This window comes from Musa acuminata, chromosome BXJ3-7 (assembly GCF_036884655.1).
Source record: "Musa acuminata AAA Group cultivar baxijiao chromosome BXJ3-7, Cavendish_Baxijiao_AAA, whole genome shotgun sequence".
Taxonomy (NCBI): Eukaryota; Viridiplantae; Streptophyta; class Magnoliopsida; order Zingiberales; family Musaceae; genus Musa; species Musa acuminata.
In genome coordinates, this window is record NC_088355.1 from 39,096,271 (window position 1) to 39,117,950 (window position 21,680).

The 21,680-nt window shown below is 38.6% G+C and overlaps 4 protein-coding genes across 9 annotated transcripts; 2 read left to right on the forward strand and 2 right to left on the reverse strand.

Annotated features, from left to right (window-relative positions):
* Positions 1-265: 265 nt before the first annotated feature.
* Positions 266-7,758, reverse strand: LOC103992555 (E3 ubiquitin-protein ligase ORTHRUS 2-like). The gene is made up of 9 exons (XM_009412303.3): positions 7,075-7,758; positions 4,537-5,069; positions 4,236-4,361; positions 3,732-3,831; positions 3,561-3,622; positions 2,584-2,686; positions 1,929-2,067; positions 1,590-1,807; positions 266-1,499 (listed from the first exon to the last, which is right to left on the reverse strand). Exons 1-9 carry the CDS (start codon positions 7,534-7,536, stop codon positions 573-575), a joined length of 2,670 nt encoding a protein of 889 aa, XP_009410578.2. The 5' UTR covers positions 7,537-7,758; the 3' UTR covers positions 266-572.
* Positions 7,759-8,434: 676 nt separating this feature from the next.
* On the reverse strand, positions 8,435-14,759 carry LOC135643543 (E3 ubiquitin-protein ligase At3g02290-like). Of its 5 annotated transcripts, none has more exons than XM_065160624.1 (6): positions 14,587-14,759; positions 12,323-12,532; positions 12,093-12,222; positions 10,417-10,837; positions 9,579-9,688; positions 8,435-8,795 (listed from the first exon to the last, which is right to left on the reverse strand). In XM_065160624.1, exons 3-6 carry the CDS (start codon positions 12,210-12,212, stop codon positions 8,769-8,771), a joined length of 678 nt encoding a protein of 225 aa, XP_065016696.1. In that variant the 5' UTR covers positions 12,213-12,222; positions 12,323-12,532; positions 14,587-14,759; the 3' UTR covers positions 8,435-8,768. The 5 variants fall into 5 exon arrangements, with proteins under 5 accessions (XP_065016696.1, XP_065016695.1, XP_065016697.1 ...); XM_065160623.1 differs by having other exon boundaries at positions 12,303-12,532; XM_065160625.1 differs by lacking the exon at positions 14,587-14,759 and adding an exon at positions 13,774-14,076 and having other exon boundaries at positions 12,303-12,532.
* Positions 14,760-16,839: 2,080 nt separating this feature from the next.
* LOC103992557 (small ribosomal subunit protein eS27y) lies at positions 16,840-17,830 on the forward strand. The gene is made up of 4 exons (XM_009412307.3): positions 16,840-16,933; positions 17,037-17,138; positions 17,238-17,266; positions 17,347-17,830. The coding sequence occupies exons 1-4, from the start codon at positions 16,931-16,933 to the stop codon at positions 17,471-17,473; spliced, it is 261 nt and encodes an 86-aa protein (XP_009410582.1). The 5' UTR covers positions 16,840-16,930; the 3' UTR covers positions 17,474-17,830.
* A 1,597-nt stretch (positions 17,831-19,427) lies between these two features.
* On the forward strand, positions 19,428-21,399 carry LOC103992558 (uncharacterized). Of its 2 annotated transcripts, none has more exons than XM_009412309.3 (4): positions 19,428-19,844; positions 20,106-20,287; positions 20,755-20,815; positions 20,924-21,399. In XM_009412309.3, the coding sequence occupies exons 2-4, from the start codon at positions 20,118-20,120 to the stop codon at positions 21,212-21,214; spliced, it is 522 nt and encodes a 173-aa protein (XP_009410584.2). In that variant the 5' UTR covers positions 19,428-19,844; positions 20,106-20,117; the 3' UTR covers positions 21,215-21,399. The 2 variants fall into 2 exon arrangements, with proteins under 2 accessions (XP_009410584.2, XP_009410583.2); XM_009412308.3 differs by having other exon boundaries at positions 19,430-19,623.
* The last annotated feature ends 281 nt before the right edge of the window (positions 21,400-21,680 follow it).

Below are 21,680 nucleotides of genomic sequence, written 5' to 3' on the forward strand. Positions count from 1 at the left end.
GCTACGTAAGTTGTTTAATGCACAGCAAAAAAGAAGCATGGGACGAAAGCAACTCGATAAATCTTGCAAAAAGAAAAAGCTTGTCTTCCATCACGCCATAACGTTTGCATGGTAAACAAGAATATATCAAATGTCTCAATCGGTTCTAATCTACTAGATTCTAGGTATCAATCGGTTCTAATCTACTAGATTCTAGCAAGGTAATATATGACAAAATATGTGATTGATTAAGTTGGATAGTTAACCAAAATTGGCCAAGGCAACATAAATTAAGCTCATGTATTCCTATCGGATGTCTGTTCTAGTCTACTTGGAAAAAAGTTACAAGTTGCTCATCGGATGAAAAAAGTTCACTGCATACCTTTTTGCTTCCTCTTCAAAATAGCTTGCTCTAAATCAGTTTCCAACAGATATTATGCATTACTCCACCGTCTAAGTATCTTTCCCATCTACTTGAAGCCGATCCTCTTGGTATCCTTCCCTCCAAAATCTGAATATCAGAAATAATCCATATCAGATTCTTGACATTCTTTATTCAAGATTTTCTTCCATCACTACTGGGCTTCTTTAAGCTATTTTTTCCAGCTGTCCGGATTAGTTTTTCTCCGCTTGTAGGTGACGTAGCGGACAACCTTGCTTGTGAGACCCAGGCAGTTTATCTTATCTATTTTATCCATCTGATAATTAGTATTTCTCCGCTTGTAGGTGACATAGTGAACAACCTTGTTTGTCAGACCCAAGCAGCTTGTCTTATCTATTTTATCCATCTGATAATTAGTATTTCTCCGCTTGTAGGTGACATAGTGAACAACCTTGTTTGTCAGACCCACGCAGCTTGTCTTATCTATTTTATCCATCTCACAATTGGTTTTTCTCCGCTTGTAGGTGACATGGTGAACAACCTTGTTTGTCAGACCCAGGCAGCTTGTCTTACCTATTTCAACCATCTCACAGTGAAGCTTTCTCCGCTTGTAGGTGACATAGTGAACAACCTTGTTTGTCAGACCCAGGCAGCTTGTCTTACCTATTTCATCCATCTCACAATTAAGCTTTCTCCGCTTGTAGGTGACATAGTGAACAACCTTGTTTGTGAGACCCAGGCTTTGTGTCTTACGTATTCCATTCAACGTACAACTAGTTTTTCTCCGCTTGTAGGTGACACAGTGAACAATCTTGTTTTTAAGACCCAGGCAGTAAGTCTTACCTATTTCATCCATCTCACAATTGACAGCATAAGTTTCAGACTCTCCATCTACTGATTTATACTGCTGCTCACATATATCAAAAGCTTTCCCTTTAAGCTTCTTGCCTTTTAAAACATCACTTTCATTTTCAACCATGTTTTTCCCTAGATCACTTCCATAATTCCTCAACCTCTTCTCTTGGTCATTATTTTCCTCTTCAGATGACAAGTCAACTAAATTGCTTGATTCCTCACCATTCATTTCGTGTTTCCTCTTTTGGAGTAATTCTATTAGATCCATAAGCTCTCTGTTGACCTGGAGCAAAAAATAGATTCAGTGAAACATTATATTTTGTCATCTTTCAGATTTAAAGTGTTCTTCTAGAAAGCCTAGGAGTACTTGTACCTGGGGATTCTGTAAGAAATCAGAGATGTCATTAGGACAAGAAGGGCATTTCTTGATAATTTTTTGAGCTCGAAGGCTCCAACCCCCTTCCCATGTTCTCACCCGCACAAATGACTTGTCAGCGAATGACCCAAGCAAGCATGACTTGCAAAAGTTGTGGGCGCATGGGGTTGTGAGTGGAAATGACATCACCTTCCAACAAATTAGGCAGCTCAATTCTGCAGAATTAGAAATATTTGAGGGGATTATTAAAAATCCAAACTATAAAATGAATAGAAAATTTCCAATTCATAGAACTCCGTGCTGAACTTAGGAAATATATCAATTATGAAGATCGACCTTTCAAGAGTTTCTCCCTCACAGATGTGCTTTGAGGAGTCCTGCTTGATTTCCTTCGTCCCCTTTCATATGGACTTCCACCGGGCCCATGCTTTCGACTCTTTGGTGGAGACTTGATCCATTTCCAACCATGTTTTTCCTATGGAAAACACAAAAGCATGCATAGAAGCACGATGGTGACTTTAAGAAGGCCTTAATCCGATCTTAAGATAAATAAGACCAGGTGTTTCATATTTTAACATTTTAACTACCACATAATAGTAATCATAAATGCAAAAATGGCACTCCATCTAAACATTCATTTACGAACCCAAGATTCGAGTAACTGTTTCCTCATATGTCTACATGTGCCTGACATACCAATGATGCAATAAGTAGATCTTTTCATACTAATATGTGGTTAGTCCAGGAAGACTGTTAAAAGTGATATAGCTGAAAACAATGTGAATCCTTAAAATTGCGCATGACATCCCCTATAGAGATACACAGGATGGTGCTTTCTATTAAATAAACTTACAGAATGGATTACTATAACTAGATAATTAGTTTTGTCCAAACATAGTATCTGAGGCTAGTTAAACTTGATGCAAAAGCAGTGAGAAGAGGAAGGGGGAAGAAACATATATATAGAGAGAGAAAGAGAGACTATACGTACATCATAATCCCAAGACGGGCTTTGCTTTCTTATTGTGATATCGGTGGCATGCTTTAGTTCCTTAATGACAGGCAAAGGTCTAGGATGGTCCCCTTGTTCATCACTGCAATGTAAATCAAAAAAAAATTATTAACAATTGAAGCAGCAAATAGAACATTTGAAAAAAGTGCATGCCTAGTTCTAGAGCCAGCATATGTTAATCTGAAGAAACATAACATATAAAACTTTAGGATACCTTCTTTCCCCATACTTTTTACAACATGTATTTAAGACATCCTCATAGTGTCTTGAAGATAGCCCCCAACCAGATCTCAATTAGCAAATTAAGCTTACCATAGTTTATTTAATTCTAAGTTCTTCTTGCAGTAAATTAGTTATCTTTTGTCTACTGATTCTAGTTATTAGTTCATATCTATTTCAACATCACAACTAATAGACATAATTGCCATAAAACATGTTCGGTGATTCTCAACTTGGTCTCTATTTGCAACCGGCTGTACTTCTTTTCAGAACATTGATATTTATCCAATTTAACAACAAAAGGGTGAGGTGTTTCAAGAATTTATTTCAAGAAAAAAAGGCAAAATGCCTGCATCATTACTTGATAAATCTTAATAAAGTAACTTCATGAAAATCCAGATCTCAAAAGATATTCAGAAGAAGAGCTACGTCAAAACGTTCCCTATCTTCAATTGAAGCTTCCACCATTGACATAGCCATTTGGCAACACCCATCAAAAGGTCAGCCTAGTTGGTATGACAACCCATGTGTGGCATTCCTAGTACAATATATTCCTTTGAAACTTTTCTACTCCCCAGAAATTCTAGCATGATCATCCCTTTTCTAGTCTAATCAAAGATTTTAAGAACACGTATTTGGCACTTACACTATCCGTGACAGTATACACATGCACAAACAAGTATAGAACAGGGAAAAAGAAGAGTAAACCACCATAAAGAAAAAAAAAAAAAGTAAACCTTGTCCATGGGGCTGGTTCATTGTCACACCGGACAAAAAGATATCTACAAACTTTAAAACCCTGAAAATTTCCAACCATTATTGCCAATACAGAATCTCTTTCTCAAATGTAGAAACATGGTGAGCACAGAAAACTATGAAAATGGGAAGCAGCTACAAGGTTAGTGTACTTGAATCCCAAGTTTGCGCCAACATTTTTCGATCCTGTAAATCCCATCATAGCGAACCCCAGTTTCTGGAGCATATGAGGATCTCTTTTCTTTCTGGGATCTGCAGAAACAAGTACCTTTTGAACTCATACAATCAATGACAAATGCTCCAAATTCAGTTGATATAGCATCAAGCTTATGTGCTTATTTCAGAAGCGACTGATACAATAAGCCAACTATTTAGTGATTCTAGAAGTAGATTCCCTCAACTGTATATGACAAAACCTTCAGCTAAATAAATGAAATATACGTGATGTAATGCATATCCAGTGCTTGGTGTTACTACGGTAAAAGAAATCAATTTGTTTATAGGATTTTTACTAATATTTTTGAAGTAATATAAATTGAAAGTCAAATAACACATGCATAATGAAGTTAAGTTACCTAGTTGTAATTGACACCACTATGAGCAAGAATGAAATTTGCAGCCTAAATTATTATAATCAAAAGAGTGCAGCCACTCACCTAACTACTCGAACAGGGTATCCCTTTATGCAACTAACTTGTAGTGCTTTGTTAAGCTTCTCAAATGTCTGGTCAAATGACTGGTGTTTGTTAGTTCGCTTGTTGCCACTCAAATCCCTTCCTCCACTGCCAGAATGAACCATAACTTGGAAATGATTCAGTCAAAAATAAATTTAAAAAAAATTACTCCTAAAGAAATAATGCCAATAGAATAACCTAGACAGAGAATTTGTTGGTAATACTGTTAAATAATCAAACATAGGAGAACAATCACAAGATTGAGACAACTGTTCTCTCATACCTTCCAGTGTAGAGGAACCAATCACCATGATCTTCATCATCCTTGTAGCCTCCAGATAATGCAACGGATTGAGCACCCTGATTCGATTGCCCTGCAATCCCTGCAACATGGGGTAAGTGGGCACCCCATTGCCTGCATTCCAGTCGGTCCTCCCATATTTCGCCAACCAAAACACCCTTTTTCCTTTTAGGATCATGCACTGCAAGGATTGGCCCAAAATGATCAGGAGGTACTGCAACAAAAATTTGACCACTACAAGCATTAGCTTTTCCAGCCTTTTTGGCTCGTTCAGTAGTAAATGCTTTGTCAGGCCTGTTTTCATTGCACATGGAATGATATTCTCGTTTTTTATCACTTGAGATGGTTGACTGTGCTGTTTTTGCCATGCGAATAGCCACAACAATCGCAGAATTGATTCTCGGCTCGCATGCCATTTTAGATGGGATAGGGGCTCGACATTTTGCACAGCTATGTTTACCCTGCCCAACCCACTTCTGGAAGCATTTCAAGCAGAAGTTGTGACCACAGGGTGTCTACAGAAACCGGGAAAGGAAGGGGAAAAAAAAATTAACTTCAGGACCACAAGATAAGCATTGTTAGAATCTAAAACACTTGAGAGAAGATACAAAAAATGGAGTCGAATTGTAAAAAGTACTAATAAAATCTCTCAATGGAAAAGGTGACATTTTATATACTAATGGAAATAATCATGATGAGATACAGTATCATACGTGAATGGTAGTACTTCAAATCACAAGAAAAGAGCATAACACCATCCTGAGGATTATAATGTTCAATAGCATGCGACAAGTTTCACTGCTGCAGCATGCTACAGATGTAGGGGTCATCCTTCTGTTATATTTTTTTGATCCATACAAGGAAGATGGATGCTCCGACCTAGACTTATCCTGCTCATCAACTCTTCTGAAAAACAAATGATCGATGATCATATAGATTTTAGCCTCATTCTACAAAAGCAATTATTGAGACCAAAAAGAACCTTCCTCTTCCACTTTCAACATACAAATTTAATAAAAAAAAATGTTATAAACTTGGATTAATCCTCATATAAAATTGGTTAACCATTTCATGGAGCCTTCCAAACTTAGGATGACAATTAGTTTTCTTTCTTTTCTGTCGAGATAACCGATTGAGATGTTGAAGTGGTAGGTTAGCCCTTGCAAGAAAAAGGAATACACTTAGGAGGTCAACAAAGAGGCATCTAGCTAGGACCCTCTGATGCCCAACAGCCTAACTTAAATTGAATAGCATGAGAAGGAAAGGAAGTAAGCTAAGAACATAAGAGAAAGTACTGACTAGAAAACTTAGGTCAGGAAAATCACATGGCTTGAACGGCCAGAAGGCACTCCTCTTTGTATTTAAAGGAGAGCCACAGTGCAGGTAGGGTGGACTGGAAGTCAGCTCACTGCAGTTGCACTAGCAAAAAACAACATTCTATGAGCTTGTGGGGGCCTTGTTATGACAACAGTTGGAGTCAATAACCTGTCACAAGAACATACAGCAACAGATGTATGCTTATCTGTTAAGATGCTTATCAATCCAATGCAAGCTCAAGTAGAACTTTCAAACAATAGGCCATCGTAAATGATTGTACATACTACATAGCCTTTAAATTATAGGCAGCCATGCAAAATTTGGTGGGTTTTTTTCCAGTGAAGTGTCTGAACATTTAAATGGCCACGCATGCAACTTTAGATGTTCCCATTTGTATTGATTTTCACAAGCAAAACCACTCAATGACTGCAGTCATGTGTGTGGATGCATACAACTGAGGGACAGTAAAAGGGGTTTGAGAGCATCGTTATGTTGCAAAGTTAATGATAGCAGAAAATGAATAAATATATGGATATGCTAAACCCCAGAGGTAAAGGCATCTCATTTGGGAAATGATAACTAGATCTATCACAACAGAAGCATTAAAATGACCAATTCAATCAAAGACATGAATCGGTCTTCATTTGCCAAACAACCCTAAACTCCAACGACAAGTCGAACCTCCATCGGCGTATAACTTTGCATAGTTTATTACATATCTAAGAACGACTTTCACATTATAAATAACAAAAGATGCAAGCATGTCTTGAATAACATTTGCCATAAGCAGAATCAACTCGGAAACAACAAAATCCCCTTGTAATTCTACAAAAAAAATAATAATAAACAAATTGCTAGACTAATCACCGAAAATATATTGGATAAAAGACTACATCACTATATCTAACCTAATCACTGAATCATATCATAAAATAACAAAAGGAATTACCCTCGTAATCGTAACATATCATAAACTACCCCGAAGGATTACCCTGCTACTAATATACTTCAGCAACAACAAGTGACGGAAGGAAAGCGAAGCATCGTATCACTGGTAAGAAACCATAAACAACAACTATCATGCATTCCTCTTGATGATATTAGTAGGAACGCCTATCAATCTCCATTTAAGGCCTCTTTTATCTAGATCGACTGATAATTTGAATAGGAAAAAGAGTAATGAAAAGAAAAATTGCTACTCACAGTCACAGGGCGATCCGGCAACTGCATGCAAAAGGAACAGATGAATTTCGCATCCAAGAAACCAAGAACATCATCATTTCTCATCTTCTTCCCTTTCTTCTCCTCCTCCTTATCTCTCTCCACCAGAACCCTTCCTCTGCCGCCCACCAGTTCCTGCCTCCGCCAGGCCTTCTCCTTCTCCGTCAGCGATCGATCGGCCTCGATTGCCCGGATGGACGCGATCAAGGCACTGGAGGCGTCGGGGACGGCGGCTACGACGCCGGAGCCGTCCGGGGAGGAGCAATCCGGGCACTCCCAGTCGACCGCGGTGGCGAGGGTCGCCGGCGGCAGGGAGAGGCAAGGCGCGTGCCAGGGGGTGGCGCAGGTGCGGCATAGCACCACCTCCGCCGGCGAAGGCGGCACCGCCTCGCAGACCATGCAACGCCCGTCGGCGTCGCATGGGAGATCGACGGGGGAGGCCATCACGGAGCCGCGTACGGGCTCGTTTGCCGGCGGTTGGCCAACGGGTAGGTGGCGCGGCGAGACGGAGAAGGAGAGCGGAATGGGTTTTGAATTCGCCCCTCAGAAAGGGAAAGCGTGGTGGAAGTCGGCTTGACCCGTCAAATCCATCAGATCAAACAGCGAATGCTCAGTTAAAAGTGCCCCACGTCATGATTTGACGACACATTGTAGAAAATTACGAGCGCCGCCGCCCACCACTGAGCTAATTCCAATTTAAGTGCACCACGTCACGTCAGCAGAAAGGTCAAGTGACATTGCCATTGGCTTATACCTTGGTTGAAGAACTCAACACACAAAGCCAAATCATGTGCGAAAATCTAAGAAATTTCATGTAATTACAGCTCATCAACAATTCATAATCGACCAATCAGCTTCGTCAAATTAAAATTAAATAATCATATAAATCAAAATTATAACTAAATTAAAATTAAATATGTAATGATAATTTAATGATGGTAAGATCATGCCAAGGCATAAAGTCTTTTACACTATAATTTGCACTGTAGGTGAATAACACAGAAGCCAAAGTCACTGAAGAAGAGAAGCCAGTCATCTGTATGGGAAAGAAGCCATATGTAAACTGAACAATGGGATGACAGTTCAACATTGCATATCAATTGATCATTCCCAGATAAAACTAAAGAATCAAGTTGATTAAACACAGCAAGAGAAATTAAAGCAGCAAAAAGGATAAGCAGGATCTGTGGCCTGACTGGTTCATGCTTGACTTCAACATTCTTTTAAGGATTATTATATCTATCAATGACCAACAGAATATGCTTTGATAAAAAAGCAACTATTTAAGCACAAAATTAAACTAGTGAAAGGATAATCCAGAAAGACCTGCAAACAAGACATCTGAACACAAGTTAAAGGTTATTTAGTAATTGTATTTCTTTCGGTATACTTCATACTTCTTAGAAAGAACATACATCAATGCATAGGTAATGCAACAGACTAGACTTGTGGGACATATTGCAGATGATGCAACACAGTAGAACAGAGAGAAAAAAAAAACTCATAACACACGTTATTTATATGATACATAAATATTTTTCCTGTGAACAACTTGATGAAAGATACAAACTTCCATTTTGTTGATAGTTCTTATGACGCCGGTGACAGAAATCTATTTAAAAGCATTCATCAAGTATGGCTTGCTCCGCAATTGTTGTGCCGCAAATAAGTCTTTATCACGGGCTCTCACAAAATTCCATCTCCTGAGATTTATAACCAATGCCCCCACAAAATTAACAAAGAACAAATTGCATGATAATCTACGTTATGACAGTGTTGTACTTAGCCATATGATATTTGGCTATTGAAATTACTCTTGTAAAAGCAGCTCAGAGAAGGAACAGGAGTTAAAAAGAACTAAGCACCGGAACTATTTGCATGACGAGAACAATCTAAAACCGGCCAAGAAAAAGAAGCAGCAGACTTAAATCTAGGCTGGAAAAATTGCATATGTCCACGCAGCACTAATCCCAGTTTTACTCATTCATCTCCATAGTAGCAAATGTCATACATCTACAACCTCAATAACGTTATGAAAGTACGCTCAGACACTCAGTGTAGTCAGCAGTTCCAATACAGTCATTTATTAACAAGATTATCTTCTTTGTCCATTACCACAACCTTCATTTTGACTTCCTACTTCTCTTCTGTTCTCTTTGGTGGTGAAACAGTAGAGAGGAAAAAAAGTAGTTCAGAGGAACAATAATCAAGAGGATAAAGATGAGTGTTTTAGTGCATTCTCATGTCTTCAGAAAGATAGCTACATTAATCCATAATTTAATTATAAATAAATAAGTTCAAGTACACAGGAATGAGCACATTTGAAGGTATCATGAATCACTGGAATATATATGATATTGGAAGCTTCAAAAGAAATATATGGAGTTCTTAAACTCTGAGTTAAATTGTTCCTCCAATCTAACAAGCAAATTTCTATATCCAACAAAAAGGTAGCATAACATACAGAAGATGAAATCATTTGATACCTTGCCACAGACTGGACAACTGTCACTTCTTTCCATCCATTCATATATACAGCTCAAATGAAAATGATGAGAGCATTTTGCTACAATTTTTGGATTTTCTGAAGAATATTCTGCAAAGAGCAGCCATTATGTTTAGAGTCCTTCAAATGACCATGAGCTGCCAGTATAAATTTTGGACTCTCGGGTACAGAAGATAATTTAACACATGGAAGTAATTACCAGAATTGGAAATGTTCAAAACAGATTATCACATACAAAAATCAGAATCATCAATAACAAAGCAGTGTCGAAGTAATAACAATAACTGTTATGGTTACACATGCATGGTAATTAAGGTTCTCCTAACATTAACAAGGTTTGGTCCTCGGACTAAACTTTATAGCCTTAATTAGAGCATTAGTTTAGGTTTCCTTTTATTGGAATAATAATGTCAATATTAATTAGTTCACGCCATAATAACGTGCAGCAAAAGATATAAAAAGAATAGAAAAAGAGTTGACTTTAGTTTGTCTACGGTTGACATGAATTTGAAGATCATGACTGCTATATATATCACCGGAAGGTGCAGTTGTTTTTCCATTCTTTGTTTTCTTTTTCCTTGTGATTAGCTACTAGCCTCATTAAAGTTAAGAGATTATTTCATAGTTGAAAAACAAAAGATTCAAGAACTGACTTTTAGTTTCCAAGTGTCAATCAACCAAAAGATTCCAAGTGTATTGAACCTTTGGAATTCAAACAAAATAATGGTTTTGTTGATATGTTATGATGAAACATTTGAATGTGGTTTGGACTTTGAAGTGATTAAATACAACACAGCTTTTCTTTCTATAAAATTTACCTTCCAGACATGTAGGGCATACATCTTCATCTTCTGAAGTTGTAAAAACAAAACCTGTATCACGTGTTTTTGCAGCTAGATTTTTCTCTGATTCAGCATGGGTAAGTTTTTGTCCTGCTTCAGTTTCTGCAATTCGCTTTCTAACAGCAGCCAAGGTTTCAACAGCAGAACTGCTACCATTTCTTCTAAGAGTCTGTAAATCTTCTTGTATGTGGCTCATAGACTTCTCACGCCTTGAGATCAATCCCTCACGTGCGTATCTAGGGTCTGCTTCATAAGGTGGTGGTCTAGGCACAAGATGGTGACTCTCACACAATGAATTATCATAAGTATTTCCAGCTGTTGTTGATGTAGACGAAGTTGCTGTCTGAATCTGGGAAGGTACTGAGCGCCCATCAAGTCTTTGAAACATTGCACCATACTGTAAAAAGATGAAAGGAACTTGATTATAAACTCACCATCAGATGAGCAGTAGAACTACCAAAATTATTAAAACTGGAACATCTATTGAAGATTGCAATGAGGTTGACAATGAAACAGATACGATGGAAAAGTATATAACCAGCTTAACTTGTTCAGGTTTGTCTATACAGTACTGCAGTTCAATTAATACTACGAATTAATGTCAACAATAAGAATATAGACACAATAGGAGGCTACAAAACGATCCTCAAATCTCAGACATTCAGATTGGAGTTATTAGAAGTAAATCCAATGATAACAGTAAGACACTAAGTTGAGTCCTAGTTGAATTGACTTTGTTTCTATCTGACCAACATATGAAACATTACTTGGAACTTTTTTCTCTGTTTTTATACTCTCATGGTGATCCTCATCATACTACAATAATCTTTTCGTGGATGCTTCAGAGTTTAGCTTAAGTACGGATCCAAGTATAACTAATAAGAAATCAGCTAGGAGTTCTTTGCAAAAGCTATAGGAACTATTAGCATTTAATCATCCTAGTGACTAGGGTGAAGAGAAAATGTGCCAGATCAGCTATCCTAAAAAAGGTGGTTAAGCCTGGTGCAATGCCCCAATCTAATTTTTGAATGCATCTTACTGGAGAAACACAAAGATAATGGCCTCCCAACTATTATCCTATGTTCCTGCTCTGCAACTAGCTCTCATAAAACAAGCTAGTTCGATGCAAACACAGCCTAACTTATATATGGTTGATCATGGACCTTGTTCGGCCAATGCTGGCCAAAATAATCTTGGCTGGCAACTTATGGAGGCCCAGATGACATCAGTGCCAAACCCATATGCCCTGGGATGGCTCATATTAGCTTGTGGGAGCATATCTGAACCTGCACGGATTATGGCAGCCAATTCAGCATTACTCAGCTTTGATCCAGCTCATATGGGCCTTAATAGGTCCTGTCCAGCTCGGAAAGGTTTTTTTTTTTTCTTTCCCTTATTCAAGAAAGAGTCTTATTAAGTGTAAAAGATGGCAGAAAAAAGAAGCCAGCTCAGTAAGGGAACTATTGATGTATTTGTAGTTGAAAGAGGTGTGGGAAAGGGCCTTCCTGTCGCATTTCTAGTTGAGTTCGGAAACGAGAGGCCAACAAGCCCACTCACTGATTCAGTCTTTTTTTTTTAATTCTGTCGCGTTGAGAGATTTATCTTGGTATGTTCTTTAAAGAACTATGATAAACTGAAGAGTATGACATTACCCCATTCAAGAGCTGATGAAAGAAATATCTTAAGCATATGCATTGTCGATATATGGGATTGCTTGTGTGGGCATGTTCTTCAAAGTCCTCCGGACACAGACAGCAACAGAATGCACCCATAATGCAGTTTCTGGCAAATTCAGGCAAAGGGAAAATAGTTGAGGGTCTGAGGTCATTGCTGCAGCAATATACTCAAGGTCGTGAAGTTACCACTGAGCAGGATGTCAAACCTGCAAAAATATCTTACTCCTGATCAAGCCTTAAAAAGATTTTAAGAGGACAATTGCCTGTCTGCGTCCTCCAATATCTTCTGAAACAGTGCCTGAAACAAAAGATGCTTCAATAGCTCCATAAGATGAGTACTTCATATCTGTCAGGTTATTGACAAGACTCTGAGAGCTCTGTTTTCAGAGATAACATTGACCCGGTATTTGCACCTCCTAGTTGTCAAAACAATATGCAAAATTCAGTGGACATATGAAGATAGATTATAAACAGGAAAAACAGCTAAACGACAGTAATCAAGCAACATGCCAACAGGATGTGAGCCCATAAACCGAGAAAAAAAAAAGCTTCACTACGAAACAAAGAAAGATAATAGTGAAAAATCAAATAAAATTGCACTAAAAATAGACATCTTTTCAGGGTTCATCACCTTGAGCCACTTTTTTAATTGGACATCCATTTTTCATAAGCATGGAACAGAAAGTTTTGACCACATGTTCAGGAACCATGCTAACCCTATGAGCAAGTTAAATTATATATTCATATCTGGTCTAAATTTATCAAATCACCACGAAAACAATGTTCAACTTCAAACCAAGCACCATACCTGCATGCTTTCCAGTTATGAAATACATGAACCTCGAGTTGTTAATCTATGACAAAAGCTTATCAAAGTCATCATAAACATTTTCATCATATCTAATCCACTGGTACAAAATCAGCTCTAAAGAAAACTGTTAAGACTGAAACACTTGAACAGAAGTTCAGAAGACTTTCACAACCAGATATGATTCTAAAGTAGATGTATGAAACTGGTGTACATTTTTATCATGGGCAAAGTAGAACAACATCAATATGTTTCTACTTACATGAGTATAGAAAACCAATATTACTACCATTTGAGCTCATGCTACTTAGGAGCAACCTTCCAATACTTCAATAAACTTGCAGATAGATTGTAACAAGGAAGAACAAAAAATCTTTTATTTTTTTGGCATCTACACTCATGGCCAAGATTCACAAGAACCAACAACATATATAACGGGTGCTGGGAAAAGATGAATCCATGAGAATTGATGGTTCTTGATAAAGTTCTAGGGTCCCAAATATTTCGGAAGACACCTCTATAAGTTTGAACATTCAACCGCAAATCAAATGTATATAGAAATGTCTGGATTTCGCTGGCAAACTCCATGCTGGAAAATTTTTGTCACGGTAACATTTTATATATCCAGAAACTTGATAGTGTGGGGTCCAAAAACCATTGGCATGAAATGACTGTCTTGGTACCAACATTATGGCATGGCTTTAACTCACTGAAATTCTGCAAAATTTAACATTACCAACCGGTATGTTGAACACAACACAATACTAACACATGAAATGACTGTCTTGGTACCAACATTATGGTATGGCTATAACTCACTGAAATTCTGCAAAATTCAACATTACTAACCAGTAGGCTGAACACAACACGATACTAAGGAACCACCACCAGGCTAAGCACAAGTAGTTACCCTGGTCTTCAAGTATAGATCCTCAATTTCTTTCATCTTCCTATAATTATTGTCTACCCTTCGTAGTCAAGTCAAGCTGCAAGCCAAGGTTTCTATATCTAGCTTTCATCCATGCCAAGCATGCCCTTCTTTGTGGCAATTGTGCGAACATTGGGCATTAGATAAACTGCAATAACTCTCTTTCCATCTTATCACTTCTACAATATCGACCAGAAGCTTTTGCCAAGTATTATTGACCGGCTATCTCTTCAATCCATGTTTCAGCTGACAGACAAATTCAGTAAAAGATAAGGCTCAGCATGCTTCCCCCGTCACCATCTCCTTTACTTGCATCTAAGACAAACAAAAAGCTTCCAGAAGCATGTACAAAAAAATTATAGTGTCAAATCATAAATTCCCCAGCTAGTCTCAGAACATTTCATTTACTCTCTATTCATGATCTACAGAAATCACACCTTTTGCTCCATTTCCGAACTAAGCGCTACATCACCGACAAATAAAAGAACATGACTATTACTATTTACGACAATTGGGGTTGTCTATTCTGAATCCACACTGGAGAACTATGACTCTAATCAGAAAGCTAAGCATACAAAACACAGAAAGTTATTCTTTTGCCATAATACATCATACAACCATAAAGCAGAAAGGGTTTAGAACCGCACCAACAATGACATCATCGGTTCCAAAAATTAGCAATAACCGTTCAAGATTTAGAGCGAGCGTGAGCAAGCGGCAAGAGTATCTAATACCTTCAAGCAGACGGCGACAGATCGAGCGAGCTAGAAACGGAGCAGGACGTCCCGGGGAGTCGGGGCGAAGATTCGTACCTGGATAGGAGCGATCGGATCGAGCTAGCACTAATTACCCTTGGAATTTGGGCGAGAAGAAGAGACGGCAGAGGCGCTTGGTGGGCTGTCGGTTGACGCCGCGATTCCATTATCGTACGTGCGGTTGCATAGATATGACTTATGCGAACAAATCGCTTGTAACCGACACTGCAGCGGCAATGCCACATCGACCGTTCGTTTAACGCAGCGCATCAAACGAGAGGTCCTGATGCGTTTCAGGAAAATAAAAGAACGGTGGATTACGTGGTCGCATAGTTAGACGCTTGCGCGAGGGTTTAGACGTGTAAAGTTCTTCGAATCTGCTATAAAATTAATTATGACGTCACTGACTATCAACACTTTCGTTTTTATATTGAGCAAATTTATGGAAAAACTCCTATTTTAAAAAAAAATTATACAGAAAGTGATTCCTACTCGAAAAATTTTTACGAATCATCCATCCCTTCTTCCGTAACAAGATTATTTTATTTCTATATTTATTAAATCTACTATCGACTTTATCCTGTTTAGTCGTCTCCTCTTCTCAAATCTATCATTCGTAGCCCTTGAATAAGAGAGGAGGCACAAAGGGAATGATGAGTTTAATGAGGGTGAGCAGGGCCTATTGAGGTAATGATAGCCCTCGTGCCACCTCCTTTCTTACATGAAGGTTGATGGGAACTAGTAAGATCCGTAGAGGTAATAATGGTCCTCACTCCTCTCTTCTTTCTGGTACGAGAGCTACAGACAATAAGTCCTATAAGAGCCAATGAGATATACGGAGGCAACGATAACCCTCGTGCTCCCTTTTTTCTTGTGCGAGGGCTATGAGTGATAAGTTCCAATGAGAGCTAACGAGATTCGTAAATATGGCGATGACACTCACACCCTTGATTCCTCGTGCAAGGATAATGCGAGGTGATGTCAAGACAATGCAAGGTGAAGACGACAATATATTCAACGAAAGTTCTTTAAAAAATATGTTTTATGAGAATTTTTTAAAGTATTAGTGGTATGTGATAAATTTTTAAGAGAATAAGTTGTTCTCTGAATTTATTTTTTTATAATTATTTTATCGTATTATTTTTAAAATGATATTTTAAAAAGAAACTTCTTTTTTTTCATTTTTTTTCAAATAGTGCTATTGTTTTTTATATAATTTTTTTTTCTAAATAATGCTCTTATTTTTTTTTTTGTAATTTGAAAATATCATTCCTTTCCCTTCTCGATGAACATCTCCACCCGTCGACAGTACCCGTCACCTTTGCCTTACTCCCCCCATCCATTGCTCGCGAGGTCTACCCTTTTCCATCGCCCCTTGCCTTTGCTTGTGAATAAAGAGATAACGAAATAATAAGTGACCCACTCAGATATCAAATGATAAGACATAACCTCCGAATGCATCCAAACCATTGCCAACCTCTCATCCTCAAGGAGGCTTACTATCATTTTCCTCGAACCTCTGTTGCTAATAGCAATGAAGCAGACTGCCTACGCCTCCGTCCCTTCTTCACGAAAGGATATAATAAATTCATCTTTTATGTCTATCATCATGCCCATAGAATAAATAACTCGTCTTATATTTTTGACTTATTTATTTCTATTCAACAATATTTCAGTTTTATGAAAAGATATTTACACATAACAGAGGAAAGGAAAAAATATATATCATATGCCACTGGACGTTTAAAGAAAATTATGTAGTTGTTTTGTGGAAGCAAAAACAATTAATTACTCGTTTGAGGAATTGAAGCATACAACAGAGTCAACTATCTTCAGCCCACACATGAATTAGTCCACCAATTGTCTATTGTCATTTATACTTCTTGAGATGATTTGAAACCTAATTAATTACATGGTATATTTGGCTAATTTTAGGATATCACTTTAAATATTTTATTCAATAAATTATACAATTAAAATGTTAATATAATATATATAATTATTTCCCTAAAAAAGACTAACATTTTGGGTATTTCATAACACTTATTATTTTTCAGTGCATTATCCAAAAAAGTTCAGAGTTTTTCATCCCAAAATTATTTTTTGATAATTATAATCGAATGTAATTTTATATTTTATTATATATTTAATTCATTAATTATTTTTACTACCAATGTGATAATTAATGGAGGGAGACTGCAATATATATATATATATATATATATATATATGCATCGTCGCCACGATTAGGGTTTACGGGCTTCTCTAGCTGCCGCTTACTGGACTTCCTCGCTTTCGAAGAGCTCCTAAGGTTTCCACCAAGATGGTAAAATATTCTACCCGTCGATTTTGTTTCCCTTCATGGATCCGATTGTTTACTCGTTTTCCACTTTCGATCGTTCGCTGATTTTGTTGCCTCGGGCGATCAGGTGCTACCGAACGATGTCGATCTGCTGAACCCTCCGGCCGAGCTCGAGAAGAGGAGGCACAAGCTCAAGCGCCTCGTGCAGTCCCCCAACTCCTTCTTCATGGTAATCGATCTACCCTCGTCGTCGTGACAGTTTTCGGCTGTTGTTTTCCTTTCCTTCTTTCTTTCTTGCTAAACATCTGTTGTGTCTTTGAAACCCTAGGATGTGAAGTGCCAAGGCTGCTTCAACATGTAAGACCCTGTTTCTTCAACCGATAGTCATATGTCTAACGATCTGGTATGATTCATGCTTTTGATGTCCGAATTTGCAGAACTACTGTGTTCAGCCACTCGCAGACCGTGGTTGTATGCGGCAACTGCCAGACCGTCCTCTGCCAGCCGACCGGGGGGCGCGCCAGGCTCACCGAGGGCTGCTCCTTCCGGCGGAAGGGAGATTGACTCTTGCTCTGCACCTTTTTCTCGGCAACGCTTAAGGATGATTTGGTGAAGGTTGAGATCTTAACATGAAGTTAGGGTTTTGAATGGCGTCTTATTGCATTTCTTGTTGAAGTTTATTTTAGCGTGGGTATTTGAATAGAACTGTCCTCTTGATTGGCACTCTGTGTCCAATTGCTTCATACGATTGCATTACAAAGTGTGATTCTTCTGCTCACAACTTCCGGTCAAGTTTGAGTCGTTCATGTTGCCTACACCATCATAGTAGGTTCGCATCTTCACACGACATTTAGATTTGGTGTATGGTGAGTGATGATATGTTCGTGCTATGCAATATAAGTAATGCTTGCTTTGCATCAATCCGGTTTACTCTGCATCTTTTTCTTACTAATGCTTAAGGTTGATATGGTGAAGGATGCGATCTTAAGATCAAGCTAGGGTTTTGAATGTCATCTTATTGCATTTCATGTTGAACTTTGCTTTAATGTGATTACTTCAATATAGCTGTACTCTTGATTGGCACTCGATGTCCGGTTGCTGCTTCTTGTTATTGCATCACCAAATGAGATTTGTCTGCTCACAATTTTTGGTTTGAGTTTGAGCCATTCAGGTTAGCCTACACTTTCCTTTAGAGTTGGCGAGTGATGTTACGTTCTTGGTATGGAATAAAAAGCATCGTCGGCTCAGTAATGCTTAAGGGTGATTTAGTGAAGGTTGTGATCTTAAGATCAATCTTGGGTATTTTAGTGGTGTCTTGTCACTTTTCTGGTTGAACTTTGGTTTAGTGTGAGTAATTGAATACGACCGTTCTCTTGATTGGCACTCTACACTTAGTTGCTTCTTATTATTGTGTCATTAGTTGTTATTCTTCTGCTCACACTACGCTTAGTTGCTTCTTATTATTGCGTCATTAGTTGTTATTCTTCTGCTCACACTACTCTTTTGGTCAATTTAGAGTTGCATTTGGTTGCATATCTCAACTAAACATTTAGAGCCGGTGTACGGTGAGCGAGCGATGATATGTTCTTGTTGTATGCTTGCTTACTCTGCGTCGGTCCAACTCTTACACGGCATCTTCTCGGTAATGCTATGGTGAAGGTGGTGGAGATCTTAAGATCAAGTTAGGGTGTTGAATGATGTCTTATTGTATTTCTTGTTGAACTTTGCTGTAGTGTGGGCAATATTGAAGACAACTGTTCTCTTTGATGGCACACTTTGTCCAAATACTTCTTATTATTGCATCACCAAATGTCATTCTTCTGCTCACAACCTTTGGTCAAGTTAGAGTTTGAACATTTGGGTCAATAACAGTGTGATGGCACAGTGCATTTTGAACTTGGGAACTTGCTTCGCTTGGCATTTGATACTGCTGAGCTTTCATGTGTTTATGTGTATGTAATTGCTGCGAGTGGTGTCCTTAAGTTTGAAGTGGTGTGCTGTCGATCCTTTGTCAAATAAGTTAATTATATATTAATTTTTAATTAATTGTCATTATTATTTTGATTTTTATATTCTCAAAAAATTATATTGGGATTGGATTTAAAAGATAATTTTGTAAGGTTAAAAATTAAAAGAGATATAGATTTTGTTGGAGTTATGAAATTAATTATTTTATATTTTTGTAAGTATAAAAATTTTAATGTAATGTTTAAAAATATAAAGATCGAGATATACTAATTATATGGGTTATTTTATAATTAATCGTTTTCAAAACCATCGAATGGTAAATCTTATTACTTGCGTGGGTAAAAATATCGTGGATTAATCGAAACATAAATTCTCGAATAAAAAAAGTAATTTCACTACCTCTCCGTGGGAATCAGTGCGAGTGCAGTGAACCGACTCGGACCGGCCCATGTGGTGGTCCAATTTCTGGTTTCGTCATGGCATTTTTGGGCCGACCGGCACTAAAGTAACAGAAAAGTAATTGGCGCCGACCATGTTGTCTGTTTCTTTAACCTCAAGTCAGTGAATAAAAGTCGAAGGCGGTGGGAGGCGCCGCCTTCGGAGGAGAGAAGAAGCGGTCGGGGGAGCCGCACCGCCTCTTCCCTCCTCTTTCTCCCTCGTCCTTGCACGCCGTCGCTTGATCCAGTTCTTGGAAGTCGATCCCCGATCCGAGTCCTGGGAAATCGGGGCCGTCGTCTCGAGATTTGGTGAGAGCACCACCGCCTTCGTCTCCGCTTCCCTTTTCTTCCTGTTATCATCTTGTTGTTACGGATTCATCGAAGAGACACTTCGTATTCATCTCCCTCGTGTTCCTTACTGCCGCCATCATCAAACCCTATTTAAAGTATTCCACCCGACTTTGTCGATTGTCATAAGAATCATCGAATCCGGGGTTTAGTATCAGACTCATCCGTCTACCCTTTCCCTTGTAAGTTCAGTCGTGACCTCGTTCATAGTTAATTCACTGCAATCTTTTTTTGGTTCTTATTACTCCCAGCACGGCCCGGAGGTGAATCCCAGTTTCTTTGATAGCACGCTGTTTTCTTCCTGAAATTGCATACATGATTTGTTTGTTGCCGAATGATTAGCTTCTTCTTCCGCCTTGCTTAATATTCCATCACTATGTATGTAATTCTTTGTTTTGTATTTTGGACTCGTAAAGCATTAATGTACTGTTACTGTGCCGCAGGGAAGATCGGAGATGGAGAGTCGCACTCTAAGACTGGGTGGTATCGGGCAGCTGTTCCCGGAGTTCTTGCCTGATGCAAGAGTTCCAAGAGTCGAAGTTATCTGTCCTCAGCCTCGTCGCGCCCCGAAAGCAACCTCCTCTGTGTTAGACTGGGTTGGGGATTTTGGTTCCAAGGCGAAGGGGTGAGTTTACCCACCCTTTCTAAGAAAAAGATTGCTGCTCTCTGAGTTCCCTATTTGTGTTGAAGACGTAGATATCTGAATCAAGCATTTATGATCTTTTTCTTGCGGTTAACATGACATAAGATTCGACATGCTTGCTTGCTTTTAGTAATCGATACAATTGTGTTCATTGTTGTGCTTGCTCAGATCCAGAATAGGATACATAGATTCCGAGACTTGATTCCACATTAATTGTACACCTGCTTCGACAACAGCTTGTTGGCTGAAGCATCAATTTATCTCATGACCCATAGTTAATGAGTGTCCTTTAGCGAAGGGGATACAGTAAACTGAGATGCTTGCAACAAACACTACAAAAGAGATTACTTTTTACTGCCAATCTTATGTCAGGAATTTATCTTTCACTAGTCACAGCAGTGAAGAGAATTGACTTACTTACAATTGCGTTTCGTTATTTCTACATACAGCATTTTGCCTGCACTTCAAGGGGATCACATGCTCAATATTTTGGATACTCTACTTGGCAAGGTAAGAGTTGGGGACAGAGAGCACACATGATTTTTATTCCTTCTTTTAATCTTATTATTGTCTATGATACTGAGTAATATTTGTGATCGGGAAATTAACTTTCATCAGGATGAATCCGAGGAGGGCTTGGATTCAAGCAAGCAACCAGGTTTCTTCTGCGGCTCACCTCCTGTCCGAACAAACAACCCGGTAGTCTGGGATGCTCTCTTTGTTGAAGAAAACCTATCGTTTATTTCTTCTCCAGACGACATATACGATGAAACAAGGACTCCGAGTCGGGGAGAGAGAAACTCTCATTCATGTGGCTCTTCATTTGTAGCAAAACTCGAATCCAGAACCGAACAATTCGCTCGGGGAGATCCACAAGACCGCCGTCGTGTGGTATCTGCCCTGTCCTGATTTAACTGCTGCTGTCGAAAATTTTCCTTCCTTTGTACATGCGCCATGCTTTAGAATTGATGTGTACACAGCTCTTGCGTCTGGGGTTTGGTCTGCTTCAGTCTAATAGAGATTGTTGAAGAGGTTGTAAAAAAAGTGCTAGTAGTTGTTTATGTGTAATCTAATCTAATATATATCTTCATGACTGACTTGTGTTGGTCTTTTGCATTGCTTGCTGAGTGGAACTGAACCCTCTTCATGTCTATCCACACCGTAATCTTTTGGCTGCTACTCACTTTGAATTGGATTGGAAGTGACGACGCGATGCTCCTCAGCAGTAGCTTCAGGATCTGGCAACATGATCTTGTTTTCTCTAAGAAAACAATAGCGTCAGCTGACTTGTTAAACAATGAGTGATAGTATAACCACTGCAAACAAAGAACACAAAGCTTAAAAGACAAGCATTTGCGTATGCATCCACATGAGC

Bases quoted from the DNA above. Each gene is read 5' to 3' on its own strand.
- LOC135643543 (XM_065160621.1), bottom strand. From the start codon at position 12,444: ATGGAGCTATTGAAGCATCTTTTGTTTCAGGCACTGTTTCAGAAGATA. The intron at 10,838-12,092 runs GTAATGTCATAC...ATCTTTTTACAG, and splicing joins TTCATCAGCTCTTGAATGGG to TATGGTGCAATGTTTCAAAG. The intron at 9,689-10,416 runs GTAAATTTTATA...TGCTCTTTGCAG, and splicing joins ATGCCCTACATGTCTGGAAG to AATATTCTTCAGAAAATCCA.
- LOC103992555 (XM_009412303.3), bottom strand. From the start codon at position 7,536: ATGGCCTCCCCCGTCGATCTCCCATGCGACGCCGACGGGCGTTGCATG. The intron at 3,623-3,731 runs GTACACTAACCT...GGAAATTTTCAG, and splicing joins GGCGCAAACTTGGGATTCAA to GGTTTTAAAGTTTGTAGATA. The intron at 2,068-2,583 runs GTACGTATAGTC...TGTTTTCCATAG, and splicing joins GCCCGTCTTGGGATTATGAT to GAAAAACATGGTTGGAAATG.
- LOC103992558 (XM_009412309.3), top strand. From the start codon at position 20,118: ATGGAGAGTCGCACTCTAAGACTGGGTGGTATCGGGCAGCTGTTCCCG. The intron at 20,288-20,754 runs GTGAGTTTACCC...TTCTACATACAG, and splicing joins TTTGGTTCCAAGGCGAAGGG to CATTTTGCCTGCACTTCAAG. The intron at 20,816-20,923 runs GTAAGAGTTGGG...AACTTTCATCAG, and splicing joins TGGATACTCTACTTGGCAAG to GATGAATCCGAGGAGGGCTT.
- LOC103992557 (XM_009412307.3), top strand. The intron at 17,139-17,237 runs GTAATCGATCTA...TTGAAACCCTAG, and splicing joins CCCCCAACTCCTTCTTCATG to GATGTGAAGTGCCAAGGCTG. The intron at 17,267-17,346 runs GTAAGACCCTGT...CCGAATTTGCAG, and splicing joins TGCCAAGGCTGCTTCAACAT to AACTACTGTGTTCAGCCACT.